General features: G+C 37.8%; 1 protein-coding gene and 1 long non-coding RNA gene across 12 annotated transcripts in view; one reads left to right on the top strand and one right to left on the bottom strand.

Moving 5' to 3' along the window:
• Positions 1–15,913, top strand: part of LOC103878903 (EF-hand calcium-binding domain-containing protein 3) — a 514,301-nt gene that overhangs the window by 377,448 nt on the left and 120,940 nt on the right. For all 11 annotated transcript variants that reach the window (XM_031657656.1, XM_031657654.1, XM_021929308.2 and 8 more), the window contains 4 exons: positions 376–429; positions 906–1,010; positions 12,422–12,475; positions 13,129–13,233. In XM_031657656.1, coding sequence (XP_031513516.1) covers positions 376–429; positions 906–1,010; positions 12,422–12,475; positions 13,129–13,233 — 318 coding nt within the window. The remainder of the gene's footprint in view (positions 1–375; positions 430–905; positions 1,011–12,421; positions 12,476–13,128; positions 13,234–15,913) is intronic.
• Positions 1–15,913, bottom strand: part of LOC108582686 — a 33,633-nt gene that overhangs the window by 17,211 nt on the left and 509 nt on the right. Inside the window, exon 2 of the long non-coding RNA XR_001896454.3 lies at positions 1,002–1,035. This is a non-coding gene — a long non-coding RNA (uncharacterized LOC108582686). The remainder of the gene's footprint in view (positions 1–1,001; positions 1,036–15,913) is intronic.

Consider the following 15,913-nt stretch of genomic DNA (forward strand, 5'->3'; position numbering starts at 1 on the left):
ACCATTTATATCTTAATTTGGGAGGTAATGTCTTCTTTGGGGTATTGCTATTATGGGATAAACAATTTTAAATGTGAGACTCAGCATTTATAACAAAACTAAAGCTAAAGATAGGAAAAGATGATACAAGAATTGTGGAAAGGAAGAAAGATGCACCTCTAAAAAAAAGAAAAGAAAAAATCTATTTCAACATGTTAGAGTTCCACTAATAGTACACCAAATACCAGAATATAGTTAACCTTGAGAAACTTATTAATTTCTTTACTTCCTTCTTTGGATTATTATTAAGATAAATTTATTAAAATTTACTAATAAGCATTAATGTCTTTCTGAATTTCCACTTCCTTGTGAATTAAATTGAGACTTATTTTACAGATAATAAAAGGGTATATAAAGATAGGCTGATGGATGGAGTGAAGACTTACAGAGGTGAGTAAAAATCATGCTAGAAAAGATAAAACTGAGTTCTTCAAGCTTTTGTGTTTACTTTCTTAAAACCTATCTTATTTCCCAATGATTAGATTACTAATTATGTTAATATATTCTTCAAATTATGAACTGGCGTTGTTACTCGTACACAATCACATTTGGGGTAATAGCTTTCACTATTTTGTCACTGTAGCAAATTTCAAATCTTACTGGTAAGAAATCTTTGGATTGTTGTCTCTTTGCTGTAATTCATCAGTCTTGCTTGCTCTTTTTCCTCCTACAAATTGCTGTAGCAGTGTTTTCTCGAACACTGATGGGGAAAACTTTTCTGTTCCTGCTCCACAACTGATTCTTTTGTTCACTTCAAAGGTTTTATGATGCTTCCTGTCTGTGTTGATTGACTAAAATAAGCAAGCATTTTTCTGTCTTTAGCATACATACAAATTTTTCTTATTCTTATCCCCTTCTTTTTTAAGGAGGAAAGGTTAATGTCAATAAAATAGATGATGCTCTTGAAAACATGAGAATCCCACTTGAGGAAGAAGAAATTGAGAAACTGTGTGAAGACTTACCTGTTGATGGTGAGCATTTCACAAATAGAGGGCCCTGTAAGAAAAAGTTTGTTTTTCTGTGAGAACATCTCAAGTATACTTATTAATTTCATGCAAAAATCAGAAACATATAGAGCATATAGAGACCCAATCCTAAAGAGTGAAGAAATACTGTCCGTTATTATTAACATGAGATAAAATATGAATAATTGGGCCTGGTACAGTGCCTCACACCTGTTATCCCAGCACTTTGGGAGGCGGAGGTGGGCAGATTTCTTGAGCCCAGGAGCTCAAGACCAGCCTGGGCAACATGGCAAAATGCCATCTCTACCAAAAAATATACTACAAAAATAATAATAATAATAGCCGGGTGTGGTGGTGGATGCATTTGTCTCAGCTACTAGGGGAGCTGAGGTGGGAGGATCACCTGAGCCTGAGGAGGTCAAGGCTGCAGTGACCCATGATGGTGCCACTGCGCTCCAGCCTGGATGACTCTTTGAGACCGAGTGAGACCCTCTCTCAAATATAAATGTAAATATTTATATATGTACACATAATTGTGTGTGTGTGTGTGTATTTCCTTATATTGCTGCTACCAGAGTTTCTTTTTTTTTTTTTTTTTTATTTCACAGGTTCTGGTGCCTGGTCATCTTGTTTTTTTTTTTTTTTTTTAATTTTACTTTAAGTTCTAGGGTACATGTGCACAACGTGCAGGTTTGTTACATATGTATATATGTACCATGTTGGTGTGCTGCACCCATTAACTTGTCATTTACATTAGGTATATCTCCTAATGCTATCCCTACCCCCTCACTCCGCCCCATGACAGGCCCCAGTGTGTGTGTGATGTTCCCTTCCTGTGTCCAAGTGTTCTCATTGTTCAGTTCCCACCCTTAAGGAGTGAGAAACACACGGTGTTTGGTTTTCTGTTCTTGCAATAGTTTGCTGAGGATGATGGTTTCCAGCTGCATCCATGTCCCTACAAAGGAAATGAACTCATCCTTTTGTATAGCTGCATAGTATTCCATGGTGTATATGTGCCACATTTTCTTAATCCAGTCTATCATGGATGGACATTTGGGTTGATTCCAAGTCTTTGCTATGTGAATAGTGCCGCAATAAACATACGTGTGCATGTGTCTTTATAGCAGCATGATTTATAATCCTTTGGGTATATACCCAGTAATGGGATGGCTGGGTCAAATGGTATTTCTAGTTCTAGATCCTTGAGGAATTGCCACACTGTCTTCCACAATGGTGGAACTAGTGTACATCCCACGAACAGTGTAAAAGTATTCCTGTTTCTCCACATCCTCTCCAGAACCTGTTGTTTCCTGATTTTTTAATGATCGCCATCCTAACTGGTGTGAGATGGTATCTCATTGTGGTTTTGATTCACATTTCTCTGATGGCCAGTGATGTTGAGCATTTTTTCATGTGTCTGTTGGCTGCTTAAATGTCTTCTTTTGAGAAGTGTCTGTTCATATCCTTTGTCCACTTTTTGATGGGATTCTTTGCTTCTTTCTTGTAAATTTGTTTGAGTTCTTTGTAGGTTCTGGATATTAGCCCTTTGTCAGATGAGTAGATTGCAAAAATTTTCTCCCAATCTGTAGGTTGCCTGTTCACTCTGATGGTAGTTTCTTTTGCTGTGCAGAAGCGCTTTAGTTTAATTAGATTCCATTTCTCAATTTTGGCTTTTGTTGCCATTGCTTTTGGTGTTTTAGACATGAAGTACTTGCCTATGCCTATGTCCTGAATGGTATTGGCTAGGTTTTCTTCTCGGGTTTTTATGGTTTTAGGTCTATCATTTAAGTCTCTAATCCATCTAGAATTAATTTTTGTATAAGGTGTAAGGAAGGGATCCAGTTTCAGCTTTCTACATATGGCTAGCCATTTTCCCAGCACCATTTACTAAATATGGAATCCTTTTCCCATTTCTTGTTTTTCTCAGGTTTGTCAAACATCAGATGGTTGTAGATGTGTGGTATTATTTCTGAGGGCTCTGTTTTGTTCCATTGGTCTATATCTCTGTTTTGGTACCAGTACCATGTTGTTTTGGTTACTGTGGCCTTGTAGTATAGTTTGAAGTCAGGTAGCATCATGCCTCCAGCTTTGTTCTTTTGGCTTAGGATTGTCTTGGCAATGTGGGATCTTTTTTGGTTCCATGTGAACTTTAAAGTAGTTTTTTCCAATTCTGTGAAGAAAGTCATTGGTAGCTTAATAGGGATGGCATTGAATCTATAAATTACCTTGGGCAGTATGGCCATTTTCACGATATTGATTCTTCCTATCCATGAGCATGGAATGTTCTTCCATTTGGTTGTGTCCTCTTTTATTTCGAGGAGCAGTGGTTTGTAGTTCTCCTTGAAGAGGTCCTTCACATCCCTTGTAAGTTGGATGCCTAGGTATTTTATTCTCTTTGAAGCAATTGTGAATGGGAGTTCACTCATGATTTGGCTCTCTGTTTGTCTCTTATTGGTGTATAGGAATGCTTGTGATTTTTGCATATTGATTTTGTATCCCGAGACTTTGCTGAAGTTGCTTATCAGCTTAAGGAGATTTTGGGCTGAGATGATGGGGTTTTCTAAATATACAATCATATGATCTGCAAACAGGGACAATTTGATTTCCTCTTTTCCTAACTGAATACCCTTTATTTCTTTCTCTTGCCTGACTGCCCTGGCCAGAACTTCCAACACTATGTTGAATAGGAGTGGTGAGAGAGGGCATCCCTGTCTTGTGCCAGTTTTCAAAGGGAATGCTTCCAGTTGTTGCCCATTCAGTGTGATATTGGCTGTGGGTTTGTGATAAATAGCACTTATTATTTTGAGATACGTACCACCAATACTGAATTTATTGAGAATTTTTAGTATGACGGGCTGTTGAATTTTGTCAAAAGCCTTTTCTGCATCTATTGAGATAATCATGTGGTTTTTGTCTTTGGTTCTGTTTATGTGATGAATTACGTTTATTGATTTGCGTATGTTGAACCAGCCTTGCATCCCAGGGATGAAGCCCACTTGATCATGGTGGATAAGCTTTTTGATGTGCTGCTGGATTCGGTTTGCCAGTATTTTATTGAGGATTTTTGCATCGATGTTCATCAGGGATATTGGTCTAAAATTCTCTTTTTTTTGTTGTGTCTCTGCCAGGCTTTGGTATCAAGATGATGTTGGCCTCATAAAATGAGTTAGGGATGATTCCCTCTTTTTCTATTTATTGGAATAGTTTCAGAGGGAACGGTACCAGCTCCTCCTTGTACCTCTGGTAGAATTCGACTGTGAATCCATCTGGTCCTGGACTTTTTTTGTTGGTAGACTATTAGTTATTGCCTCAATTTCAGAGCCTGTTATTGGTCTATTCAGGGATTCTACTTCTTCCTGGTTTAGTCTCAGGAGAGTGTATGTGTCCAGGAATTTCTCCATTTCTTCTAGGTTTTCTAGTTTATTTGCATAGAGGTGTTTATAGTATTCTCTGATGGTAATTATATTTCTGTGGGGTTGGTGGTGATATCCCCTTTATTATTTTTTATTGCATCTATTTGATTCTTCTCTCTTTTCTTCTTTATTAGTCTTGCTAGCGGTCTATCAGTTTTGTTGATCTTTTCAAAAAACCAGCTCCTGGATTCATTGATTTTTTTAAGGGTTTTTTGTGTCTCTATCTCCTTCAGTTCTGCTCTGATCTTAGTTATTTCTTGCCTTCTGCTAGTTTTTGAATGCGTTCGCTCTTGCTTCTCTAGTTTTTTTTTTTAGTTGTGATGTTAGGGTGTCAATTTTAGATCTTTCCTGCTGTCTCTTGTGGGCATTTAGTGCTATAAATTTCCCTCTACATACTGCTTTAAATGTGTCCCAGAGATTTTGGTATGTTGTATCTTTGTTCTCATTGGTTTCAAAGAACATTTTTATTTCTGCCTTCTTTTCATTATGTACCCAGTAGTCATTCAGGAGCAGGTTGTTCAGTTTCCATATAGTTGAGCAGTTTTGAGTGAGTTTCTTAATCCTGAGTTCTAGTTTGATTGCACTGTGATCTGAGAGACAGTTTGTTATAATTTCTGGTCTTTTACATTTGCTGAGGAGTGCTTTACTTCCAACTATATGGTCAATTTTGGAATAAGTGTGACGTGGTGCTGAGAAGAATGTATATTCTGTTGGTTTGGGGGGGAGAGTTCTGTAGATGTCTATTAGGTCTGCTTGGTGCAGAGCTGAGTTCAATTCCTGGGTATCCTTGTTAATTTTCTGTCTCATTGATCTGTGTAGTGTTGGCAGTGGGGTGTTAAAGTCTCCCATTATTATTGTATGGGAGTCTAAGTCTCTTTGTGAGTCTCTAAGGACTTGCTTTAATGAATCTGGGTGCTCCTGTGTTGGGTGCATATATATTTAGGATAGTTAGCTCTTCCTGTTGAATTGATCCCTTTACCATTATGTAATGGCGTTCTTTCTCTCTTTTTATCTTTGTTGGTTTAAAGTCTGTTTTATCAGAGACTAGGATTGCAACCCCTGCCTTTTGTTTGTTTGTTTGTTTGTTTTCCATTAGCTTGGTAGATCTTCCTCCATCCCTTTATTTTGAGCCTATGTGTGTCTCTGCATGTGAGATGGGTCTCCTAAATACAGCACACTGATGGGTCTTGATTCTTTATCCAATTTGCCAGTCTGTGTCTTTTAATTGGAGCATTTAGCCCATTTACATTTAAGGTTAATATTGTTATGTGTGAAGTTGATCCTGTCATTATGATGTTAGCTGGTTATTTTGCTCGTTAGTTGATGCAGTTTCTTCCTAGCATCAATGGTCTCCACATTTTGGCATGTTTTTGCAGTGGCTGGTACTGGTTGTTCCTTTCCATGTTTAGTGCTTTCTTCAGGAGCTCTTGTAGGGCAGGCCTGGTGGTGACAATATCTCTAAGCATTTGCTTGTCTGGAAAGGATTTTATTTCTCCTTCACTTATGAAACTTAATTAGGCTGAATATGAAATCCTGGGTAGAAAATTCTTTTCTTTAAGAACGTTGAATATTGGCCCCCAGTCTCTTCTGGCTTGGAGAGTTTCTGCCAAGAGATCCTCTGTTAGTCTGATGGGGTTCCCTTTGTGGTAACCCAACCTTTCTCTCTGGCTGCCCTTAACATTTTTTCCTTCATTTCAACTTTGGTGAATCTGACAATTATGTGTCTTGGGATTGCTCTTCTCGAGGAGTATCTCTGTGGCGTTCTCGGTATTTCCTGAATTTGAATGTTGGCCTGCCTTGCTAGGTTGGAGAAGTTCTCCTGGATAATATTCTGCAGAGTGTTTTCCAGTTTGGTTCCATTCTCCCTGTCACTTTCAGGTGCACCAATCAGACATAGATTTGTTCTTTTCACATAGTCCCATATTACTTGGAGGCTTTGTTCGTTTCTTTTTACTCTTTTTCTCTAAACTTCTCTTCTCCCTTCATTTCATTCATTTGATCTTCAATCACTGATACCCTTTCTTCCAGTTGATTGAATCAGTTACTGAAGCTTGTGCATTTGTCACGTAGTTCTCATGCTGTGGTTTTCGGCTCTATCAGGTCATTTAAGGACTTCTCTACAATGGTTATTCTAGTTAGCCATTCGTCTAATCTTTTTTTCAAGGTTTTTAGCTTCTTTGCGATGGGTTCAAACTTCCTCCTTTAGCTTGGAGAAGTTTGATCGTCTGAAGTCTTCTTCTCTCAACCATCAAGTCATTCTCCATTCAGCTTTGTTCTGTTGCTGGTGAGGAGCTGCGTTCCTTTGGAGGGGGAGAGGCTCTCTGATTTTTAGAATTTTCAGCTTTTTTGCTCTGTTTTTTCCCCATCTTTGTGATTTTATCTACCTTTGGTCTTTAATGATGGTGACGTATAGATGGGGTGTTGGTGTGGATGTCCTTTCTGTTTGTTAGTTTTCCTTCTAACAGTCAGGACCCTCAGCTGCAGGTCTGTTGGAATTTGCTGGAGGTCCACTCCAGACCCTATTTGCCTGGGTATCAGCAGTGGAGGCTGCAGAAGAGTGAATATTGCTGAACAGCAAATGTTCCTGCCTGAAGCTTCGACTGGAAGCTTCAACTCAGAGGGGTACCCGGCCGTGTGAGGTGTCCGTCTACCCCTACGGGGGGAGGGGTGCCTCCCGGTTAGGCTACTCGGGGGTCAGGGACCCACTTGAGGAGGCAGTCTGTCCGTTTCAGATCTCAAACTCCATGTTGGGAGAACCACTACTCTCTTCAAAGCTGTCAGACAGGGACATTTAAATCTGCAGAGGTTTCTGCTGCTTTTGTTTGGCTATGCCCTGTCCCCAGAGGTGGAGTCTACAGAGGCAGGTAGGCAGGCCTCCTTGAGCTGCAGTGGGCTCCACCCAGTTCCCAGAGTTTCTATACCAAAAAACACTAGAATAAGATCATGGCCAGGGTTGGGATCAAGTATATAAGTTAACAGAAAAAGAATATTTGAGAAGGTAGAGGAAATTATGAAATAATTCAGGGAGAAATAAACAGAAAAAAAGAGAGATAAAAGAAAGTGGTGGAAATTGTTTAAAGTGTACTATTGTAAAATGTACAAAACATTTCTAACAATCACATTTAATAAATTCATAGGTCTTAAGCTTTAGATTGCATAGAAATCACCCACTCCCTTGAGACTGTGATCAAGTAGGTCTAGGATGGAGCCTATGAATCTTCATTTTATATAAGCAATCCCACTATAGTTAATTTTGTTGAAATAGCTAGCCTTTACAATAAAAGAAAATATATGTTGATATATTTATTTGGGATTATTACCTTTTTGCATGATCTTTAGCAACACAATCTCGTCAAAGCACTCTGTTTAACTCTTAGGATCGTGAGCATCTTAACATCTTTAGCATCTTGAAATAATGTAATAGTTTGATAACCATCCCAGAAGTGCTGATTTACCAAAGCTTATCTAACATGATCTGATGCTTGAAACCATAAGACTTTCTGCTTGCCAAAAACATGGTCTCTTTCTTGCCCAACCTCTAATCCTTTTTTCATAAAACTGTGTAACACATGAGCCAGCCAAGAGTTAAGTCTAAAGCTCCTGTTAAAATGGGGATATGGCCCCACTCTAAATTTCTAGAGGAGAGATCAGCTGATGTCTTGAAATAAATATTACTAGAGTTTGCCTCTGTTCTATGAAGGCTGAGTTTCAAAAATACAACCAAAGAAACAAAGTACAGCAATAAACAAAAGGGATATAAAAACCAGCTAGAAGCCGGGCGCGGTGGCTCAAGCCTGTAATCCCAGCACTTTGGGAGGCCGAGACGGGTGGATCACGAGGTCAGGAGATCGAGACCATCCTGGCTAACACGGTGAAACCCCGTCTCCACTAAAAAATACAAAAAACTAGCCGGGCGAAGTGGCGGGCGCCTGTAGTCCCAGCTACTCGGGAGGCTGAGGCGGGAGAATGGCGTGAACCTGGGAGGCGGAGCTCGCAGTGAGCTGAGATCCGGCCACGGCACTCCAGCCTGGGCGACAGAGCAAGACTCCGTCTCAAAAAAAGAAAAAAAAAAAAAAAAAAAACCAGCTAGAGAGTCATTTAAAATATTTGAAATAAGTAGGAGGAAATAAATGTCAGTGTTTTAATATAGTGCTCTATTGTTGGATCTGAAATAGTTCATAACCCAGTGGTTTCTTTGACATTAGTGATTGCTGTCACAGAAGCAGAGACTTCATGTTGTTTACTGTTGTATCCCCAGTACTGAAATAGAGCCTGGCATGTAGTATGCACCCAACAAATATATTTTTTAGAATGTAATTATTTTATTAATATTTAAAAGCATTTTTATGTTTTGAACATATTTTTGAAATGATAACCTTTTACTTTAGTGAATAGTACTGGACAAGGCCAGATTTGATGTTTTTCTACAACCTTAAGTTAGTATTGGTAGCAGTTCAATAAATTCAAATCCTTTGACTCCAATCACAAGGCTTTCTCTTAAGTACTTCACTGATTTTTGTAAAATATTCTTCATTTGAACTGTTATTAAAATTGATTTTAAATAAAATTTGTATGTGGCTAGATATTCCTTGTTGATTTCACTTTCACTGACATTTTTACTGTCATTTTACAGTGCTTACAAAATATTACCTGTTGGGTTTCTCTTTTTTCCCCAACTTTCATTTTAGAATCGGGGGTACATGTACACGCTTGTTACATAGGTATATTGTATGATACTGAGGTTTAGAGTATGAATGAATCTGTCCCCCAGGTGATGATCATAATACCCAATAGATAGGGTTTTTTTTCAATCCTTACCCCATTTCCACCCTCCCCCATCTTATATTCCTCAGTGTCTATTATTACCATTTTTATGACCATGAGTACCCAAGGTTTACCTTCCACTTGTAAGTGAGAACATATGGTATTTGGTTTTCTGTTTCTGTATTAGTTTGCTTAGGATAATGCTTTCCAGCTGCATCTGTGTTGCTGCAAAGGATGTGATTTTATTTTTACATGGCTGCATAGTATTCCATTGTGTATATGTACCATATTTTCTTTATCAAGTCCACTATTGATGGGCATCTAGGTTGATTCCATGTCTTTGCTGTTGTGAATAGTGCTGCGATGAACATACAACTGCATGTGTCTTTTTGGTAGAATGACTTATTTTCCTTTGGGTATATACCCAGTAGTGGGATTGCTGGGTCAGATGGTAATTCAACTCTCAGTTCTCTGAGAAATCTCTAAACTGCTCTCCACAGTGGCTGAACTAACTTACAGTCTCACCAGCAGTAGCAGCAGCGTGTAAATGTTCCCTTTTCTCCCTAGCCTCACCACCATCTGTTATATTTTGTCTTTTTAAGAAAAGCCGGCCGGGCGCGGTGGCTCAAGCCTGTAATCCCAGCACTTTGGGAGGCTGAGATGGGCGGATCACGAGGTCAGGAGATCGAGACCATCCTGGCGAACACCGTGAAACCCCATCTCTACTAAAAAATACAAAAAACTAGCCGGGCGAGGTGGCGGGCACCTGTAGTCCCAGCTACTCGGGAGGCTGAGGCAGGAGAATGGCGTGAACCCGGGAGGCGGAGCTTGCAGTGAGCCCGGGCGACAGAGCGAGACTCCGTCTCAAAAAAAAAAAAAAAAAAAAAAAGAAAAGAAAAGCCATTCTGATCCTGGCGCGGTGGCTCATGTCTGTAATCCTAGCACTTTGGGAGGCTGAGGTGGGCAGATCATGAGGTCAGGAAATTGAGACCATCCTGGCTAACATGGTGAAACCCCGTCTGTACTAAAAATACAAAAAATTAGCTGGGCGTGGCAGCAAGCACCTTTAGTCCCAGCAACTCAGGAGGCTGAGGCAGAAGAATGGTGTGAACCTGGGAGGCGGAGCTTGCAGTGAGCCTACATTGCGCCACTGCACTCCAGTCTTGGTGACAGTGTGAGACTCCGTCTCAAAAAAAAAAAAAAAAGACAAGAAAAGCCATTCTGACTAGTGTGAGATGGTATCTTATTGCGGTTTTGATTAGCAGTTCTCTAATGATTAGTGATGATGAGCATTTTTTTCGTGTCTGTTGGCCACTTGTAGGTCTTCTTTTGAGAAGTGTCTGTTCATGTCCTTTGCCTACTTTTAAGTGGAGTAATAATTTTTTGCTCTTTAAGTTCTTTAATAGAGTCTAGATATTGAACCTTTGTCAGATGTAAAGTCTGTGAATATTTTCTTCCATTCTGTAGGTTATCTGTTTACTCTCTTGATAGTTTCTCTTGCTGTGCTTCTGTGTGTTCTTTAGCTTAATTAGGTTCCATTTGTCAATTTTTGTTTTTGTTGCAATTGCTTTTAAGAACTTAGCCATAAATTCCCTGCCAATGCCAATATCAGAAAGGGTATTCCGTAAGTTTTCTTGTAAGATTTTTATAGTTTGAGGTCTTACATTTAAGTCTTTCATCCATCTTTTGAGTTAACTTTTGTATATGGTGATAGGTAGGGGATCCTGTTTCATTCTTCTGCATATGGATAGCCAGTTATCCCAGCACCATTTTTTGAATAGAGAGTTTTTTTCCCACTGCTTATTTTTGTCAACTTTGTTGAAGATCAAATGGCTGCAGGTATGTGACTTTATTTCTGGATTCTCTATTCTGTTCCATTGGTCTATCTGTCTGTTTTTGTACCAGTACCATGCAGTTTTACTTACTGTAGCCTTGTAGTATACTTTGAAGTCAGGTAATACAATGTCTCCAGCTTTGATTTTTGTTTTTGATTTTTTGTTTTATTTTGCTTAGGATTGCTTTGGCTCTTTTTTGGTTCCATGTTTATTTTAGAATTTTTTTCTAGACCATCAAATATTTGATGAATTTAACAATGAAAGTAATTTTTCCTTTTTTGCCTCTTTCACACTAGTGAGGAAGTAACAAAAACAGGAAAAATTGACTGAATAGAATAAATGTGTTTATCATATTTAGATTATTTTTCCTTTCTCAATTTACACTTATATAAAGTAAAAATAAACTAATTAGAACTAATAGAGTGACTTGTACCTGTAACCTCAGCACTTTGGGAGGCCAAGGCAGGAGGATCACTTGAGCCCAGGAGTTCAAGACCAGCCTGGGCAGCACAGGGAGACCCTATCTGTAAAAAAAAAAAAAAAAAAAATTGTAAAAAATTAGCCAGGCATGGTGGTACATGCCTGTAGTCCAAATCACTCAGGAGACTGAGATGGGAAGATCACTTGAACCCTGAAGGTTGAGGCTGCAGTGAGTCATGATCATGCCACTGTATTCCAGCCTGGACAAGAGAGCAAGACCTTGTTTCTAAAAAGGAAGTATATATGCATATATATATGTGTGTGTGTGTGTGTGTGTGTATACACACAAGAGAAAGTATATATATGTGTATATATGTAGTTTTATATGTATGAAAGTATATGTATATATATTCTTTTTATACATAAAAAGTGTATATGTATACTTATATATATATACACACATACACTTTTTTCTAAATATATATGTAATTAGAAAAAATTCTAGGCAACTGTCAGATCCTTAACACTTTACTTCACAGTTTAAGAATTTTATGTAATTGGGACCTATATTAGTATGCTTGGGCTTCCACAACAAAATACTATAGACTGGGTGGCTTAAGCAACAGAAATTTATTTTCCCACAGTTCTGGAGATAGGAAATCCAAGATCAAGGGGCTGGCCTATTTGGTTTCTGGGAAGGCTCCCTTTCTGGCTTATAAATGGCTGCCTTCTTGCTATGTCCTTACATGATGGAGAGAGGGTGAAAGAGATCTCTTTCTTCCTCATTTTGTAAGGCCACCATCATATTGGATCAGAGACCAACCCTTACAACTTTATTTAATCTTAATTACCTTCTAAAGACCCTATCTCCAAATACAGTCACTTTGGGGGTTAGGGCTTCATTATATGAATCATTCATTATATGGGGGACATAATTCAGTCAGTCTATAGCAGGACCATATCAAAATTGTATCTTGTCTTATAGATGAGAGAAGAGTTAAACTGGATTTACTTCTGAATGAAGTAGATGAAATTTTAGGTGAGTCAGAAGAAATGATGATAAGACAATAAAAATCATCTAAATGTTTAACAAAAGAAATTATTTTGAAAGTATTTTATGTTATCCTGTCCATATCATATTAATCCTGACATTGTATCTGTTTTTATTGGCAATTTATATACAACTAAAGAGACATGCTTTATAAACTAAATGTTATTAATTATTATAATCAGTTGTTATCTACATCTTACTTAAAAGGCCACAGTGTAATGCCTAAATAACATGTCCTATATTCTTTGGAGTTTTTCAATAATATAATTTCATTCTCTACTGTTTTGATAGCAAAATAGCAATGCAAATTACACATACAGGTAATATGACTACTAAGAATAAATTCATGATTCAGACACAAATGAAACAATAGAGCAAATATTACATGCTGGCAGAATTATTCATGCCACATCATTTTGTGAACTATCTGTGTGCTGTGTTTGTTTCTTGCAACATCGAAGAGCTTTCTTCTACCAGAAAGACGTTTCATTTCTGAAATCTCCCTTCTAGTTCTGTGTAATTAGACAACACTGATGTTTCTGTTGCTTTTTATCCTGTATTTGTGGATAATGCTACACAGACATAATTGATTTTATAATTACTATTGAAATTTGATTTTTTTTATTATTTTCTTTTTTAAGGGGAAGAAATTGACTATCAAGACCTGGAAAATATTCTGAAAAACATAGGGTTAAGACTCCAACTAAAGGAAAACTCGGTATTGATGAAAAGTTTGCCACTTGATGGTAAGCATTTAATTTACGATGAGGTATTTATTCATCCATTTACTAAAAGTCAATGTGCTGCCATTAGGTACTAAACATTATATTTGGCTCTGAGTCATAAAGAATAAAAAAGACAATGTCCAGGTCCTAAAAGAATTCAATGTATAGATAGACAGCACATGCCAAAAAAATTCCATGCACTTTGGTAAGTGCCATAATATTAATAAAAACATAACAAAGGCACAGAGGCATACCCAACCAAGGCATGTTTGAGGAACCATGTATAACTTCATGTTGAGATAGTACAGAGTACACAGTGATATTCACAATATGTGAAGAAATACTTCATTAATTTGGCTCAATTTAATCAAAGAAGAAGACAAGTCCCAAGGCAGAGAGACCCAGGACTTTTTAATCATTTTCTTGAGCTGACACTCTCCTCTGGTCAATTTCACCTTTGTTTTCCCATAAGTTATTGGGGTACAGGTGGTATTTGGTTACATGAGTAAGATCATTAGTGGTGATTTGTGAGATTTTGGTGCACCCATCACCCGGGCAGTATACACTGCACGCTATTTGTAGTCTGCTATCTCTCATGCCCTTTCCACCCTTCCCCCCAAGTCCCTAAAGTGCATTGTATCATTTTTATGATTTTGTGTCCTCATAGCTTAGTTCCCACATATCAGTGAGAACATATGATGTTTGGTTTTCCATTCCTGAGGTACTTCGCTTAGAATAATAGTCTCCGATCTCATCCAGGTTGCTGCAAATGCCATTAATTCATTCCTTTTTATGGCTGAATAGTATTCCATCATATAAATATACCACAGTTTCTGTAACCACTTGTTGATTGATGGGCATTTGGATTGTTTCCCCTTTTTTGCAATTGCGAGCTGTGCTGCCATAAACATGTGTGTGCAGGTATCTTTTTCATATAATGACTTCTTTTCCTCTGGGTTGATACCCAGTAGTGGGACTGCTAGATCAAATAGTAGTTCTACTTTTAGTTCTTTAAGGAATCTCCACACCATTTTCCATAGTAGTTGTAATAGTTTACATTCCCACCAGCAGTGGGGAAGTGTTCCCTATTTACCACATCCACGCCAACATCTACTGTTTTTGGATTTTTTTCTTATAGCCATTCTTGCAGGAGTAAAGTGGTATCGTATTGTGGTTTTGATTTGCATTTCCCTGATCATTAGTGATGTTGAGCTTTTTTCGTATGTTTGTTGGCCATTTGTATATCTTCTTTTGAGAATTGTCTATTCATGTCCTTAGCCCACTTTTTGATGTGACTGTTTTTCTCCTTACTGATTTGAGTTTGTTGTAGATTCTGAATATTAGCCCTTTATCAGATGCGTAGATTGTGAAGATTTTCTCCCACTCTGTGTGTTGTCTTAAAAGAGCAATTTTATTTTGCTCATGATTTTGTAGGTCAAGAACTAGGTTTTTCTGGATCCAGAGAAGTTATTTACATGATAGCTCACTCTCTTAAAAGGCAAATTGGTACTGACTGTTGTCTGGGAACTCAGCAGGACTTCAGTCTGGGACCTCCAGTTCCTCTCTATGTGGGCTTCTCCACAGGATTGCTTCATCTTCCTCATAGCATGGTGGCTGGTTTTCAAGAGCAGTTGTTCTAAGAGACAGGTAGTGGAAGCTGTCAGTTTCATAAGGCCTATGCACAGAAACAGGTACAGAGTCACTTCTGTAGTTTTCTGTTGATTAAAGCAATTGCATAACATACACAAAATCAAAAGCGAAAGGACATAAATCCTCCACATCTCCATGGTTAGGTTGAAATGTTAAATGAAAAAACAAAAATTTTGTCATTCCTACTCAATTGTCAAGAATTTTATATTTTAATACTCTGTTTGGTTTACTACATCAAACACAGTACCTTAAGTTGTCATTGTTAGAATTTATTTAAAGTTAAATTGAACAATGATTTTATATAGCTCAGTATTCGAGGGAAAGTGTGAAAGCTGTTTTTCTAAAATTGAGAGAGAATAAACTGGATAGAATCTTAAAAAAAAAAAGGAAAGGGTGTTTTCTCCCCCCTCCCCACTTTATGTTTTTATGTTCCATGGGTCTACGTGCCTATTTTATACCAGTACCATGCTGTTTTGGTGACTATGGACTTACAGTATAGTTTGAAATCAGGTAGTGTGGATGGCTCCAGATTTGTTATTTTTGCTTAGTCTTGCTTTGGCTATATGGGCTCTTTTTTGGTTCCATATGAATTTTAGGATTTTTTTTCTAATTCTGTGATGAATGATGGTGGTATTTTGATGGGAACTGCACTGAATTTGTATATTGCTTTTGGCAGTATGGTCATTTTCACAATATTGATTCTACCGATCCGTGAGCATGGGATGTGTTTCCATTTGTTTTTGTCATCTGTGATTTCTTTCAGCAGTGTTTTGTAATTTTTCTTGTAGAGATATTTCACCTCCTTGGTTAGGTATATTCCTAAGTATTTTATTTATTTATTTATTTATTTTACAGCTGTTGTGAAAGGGATTGAGCTCTTGATTGGATTCTCTGCTTGGTTGCTGTTGGTGTTTAGAAGCGCTACTGATTTGTGTACATTAATCTTGTATCCAGAAACTTTGCTGAATTCTTTTATCAGTTCTAGGAGCTTTCTAGAAGAGTCTTTAGGGTTTTCAAGATAAATGATCATATTATCAGCAAACAAACGGTG

This window comes from Papio anubis, chromosome 17 (genome assembly GCF_008728515.1).
Source record: "Papio anubis isolate 15944 chromosome 17, Panubis1.0, whole genome shotgun sequence".
NCBI classification, from domain to species: Eukaryota; Metazoa; Chordata; class Mammalia; order Primates; family Cercopithecidae; genus Papio; species Papio anubis.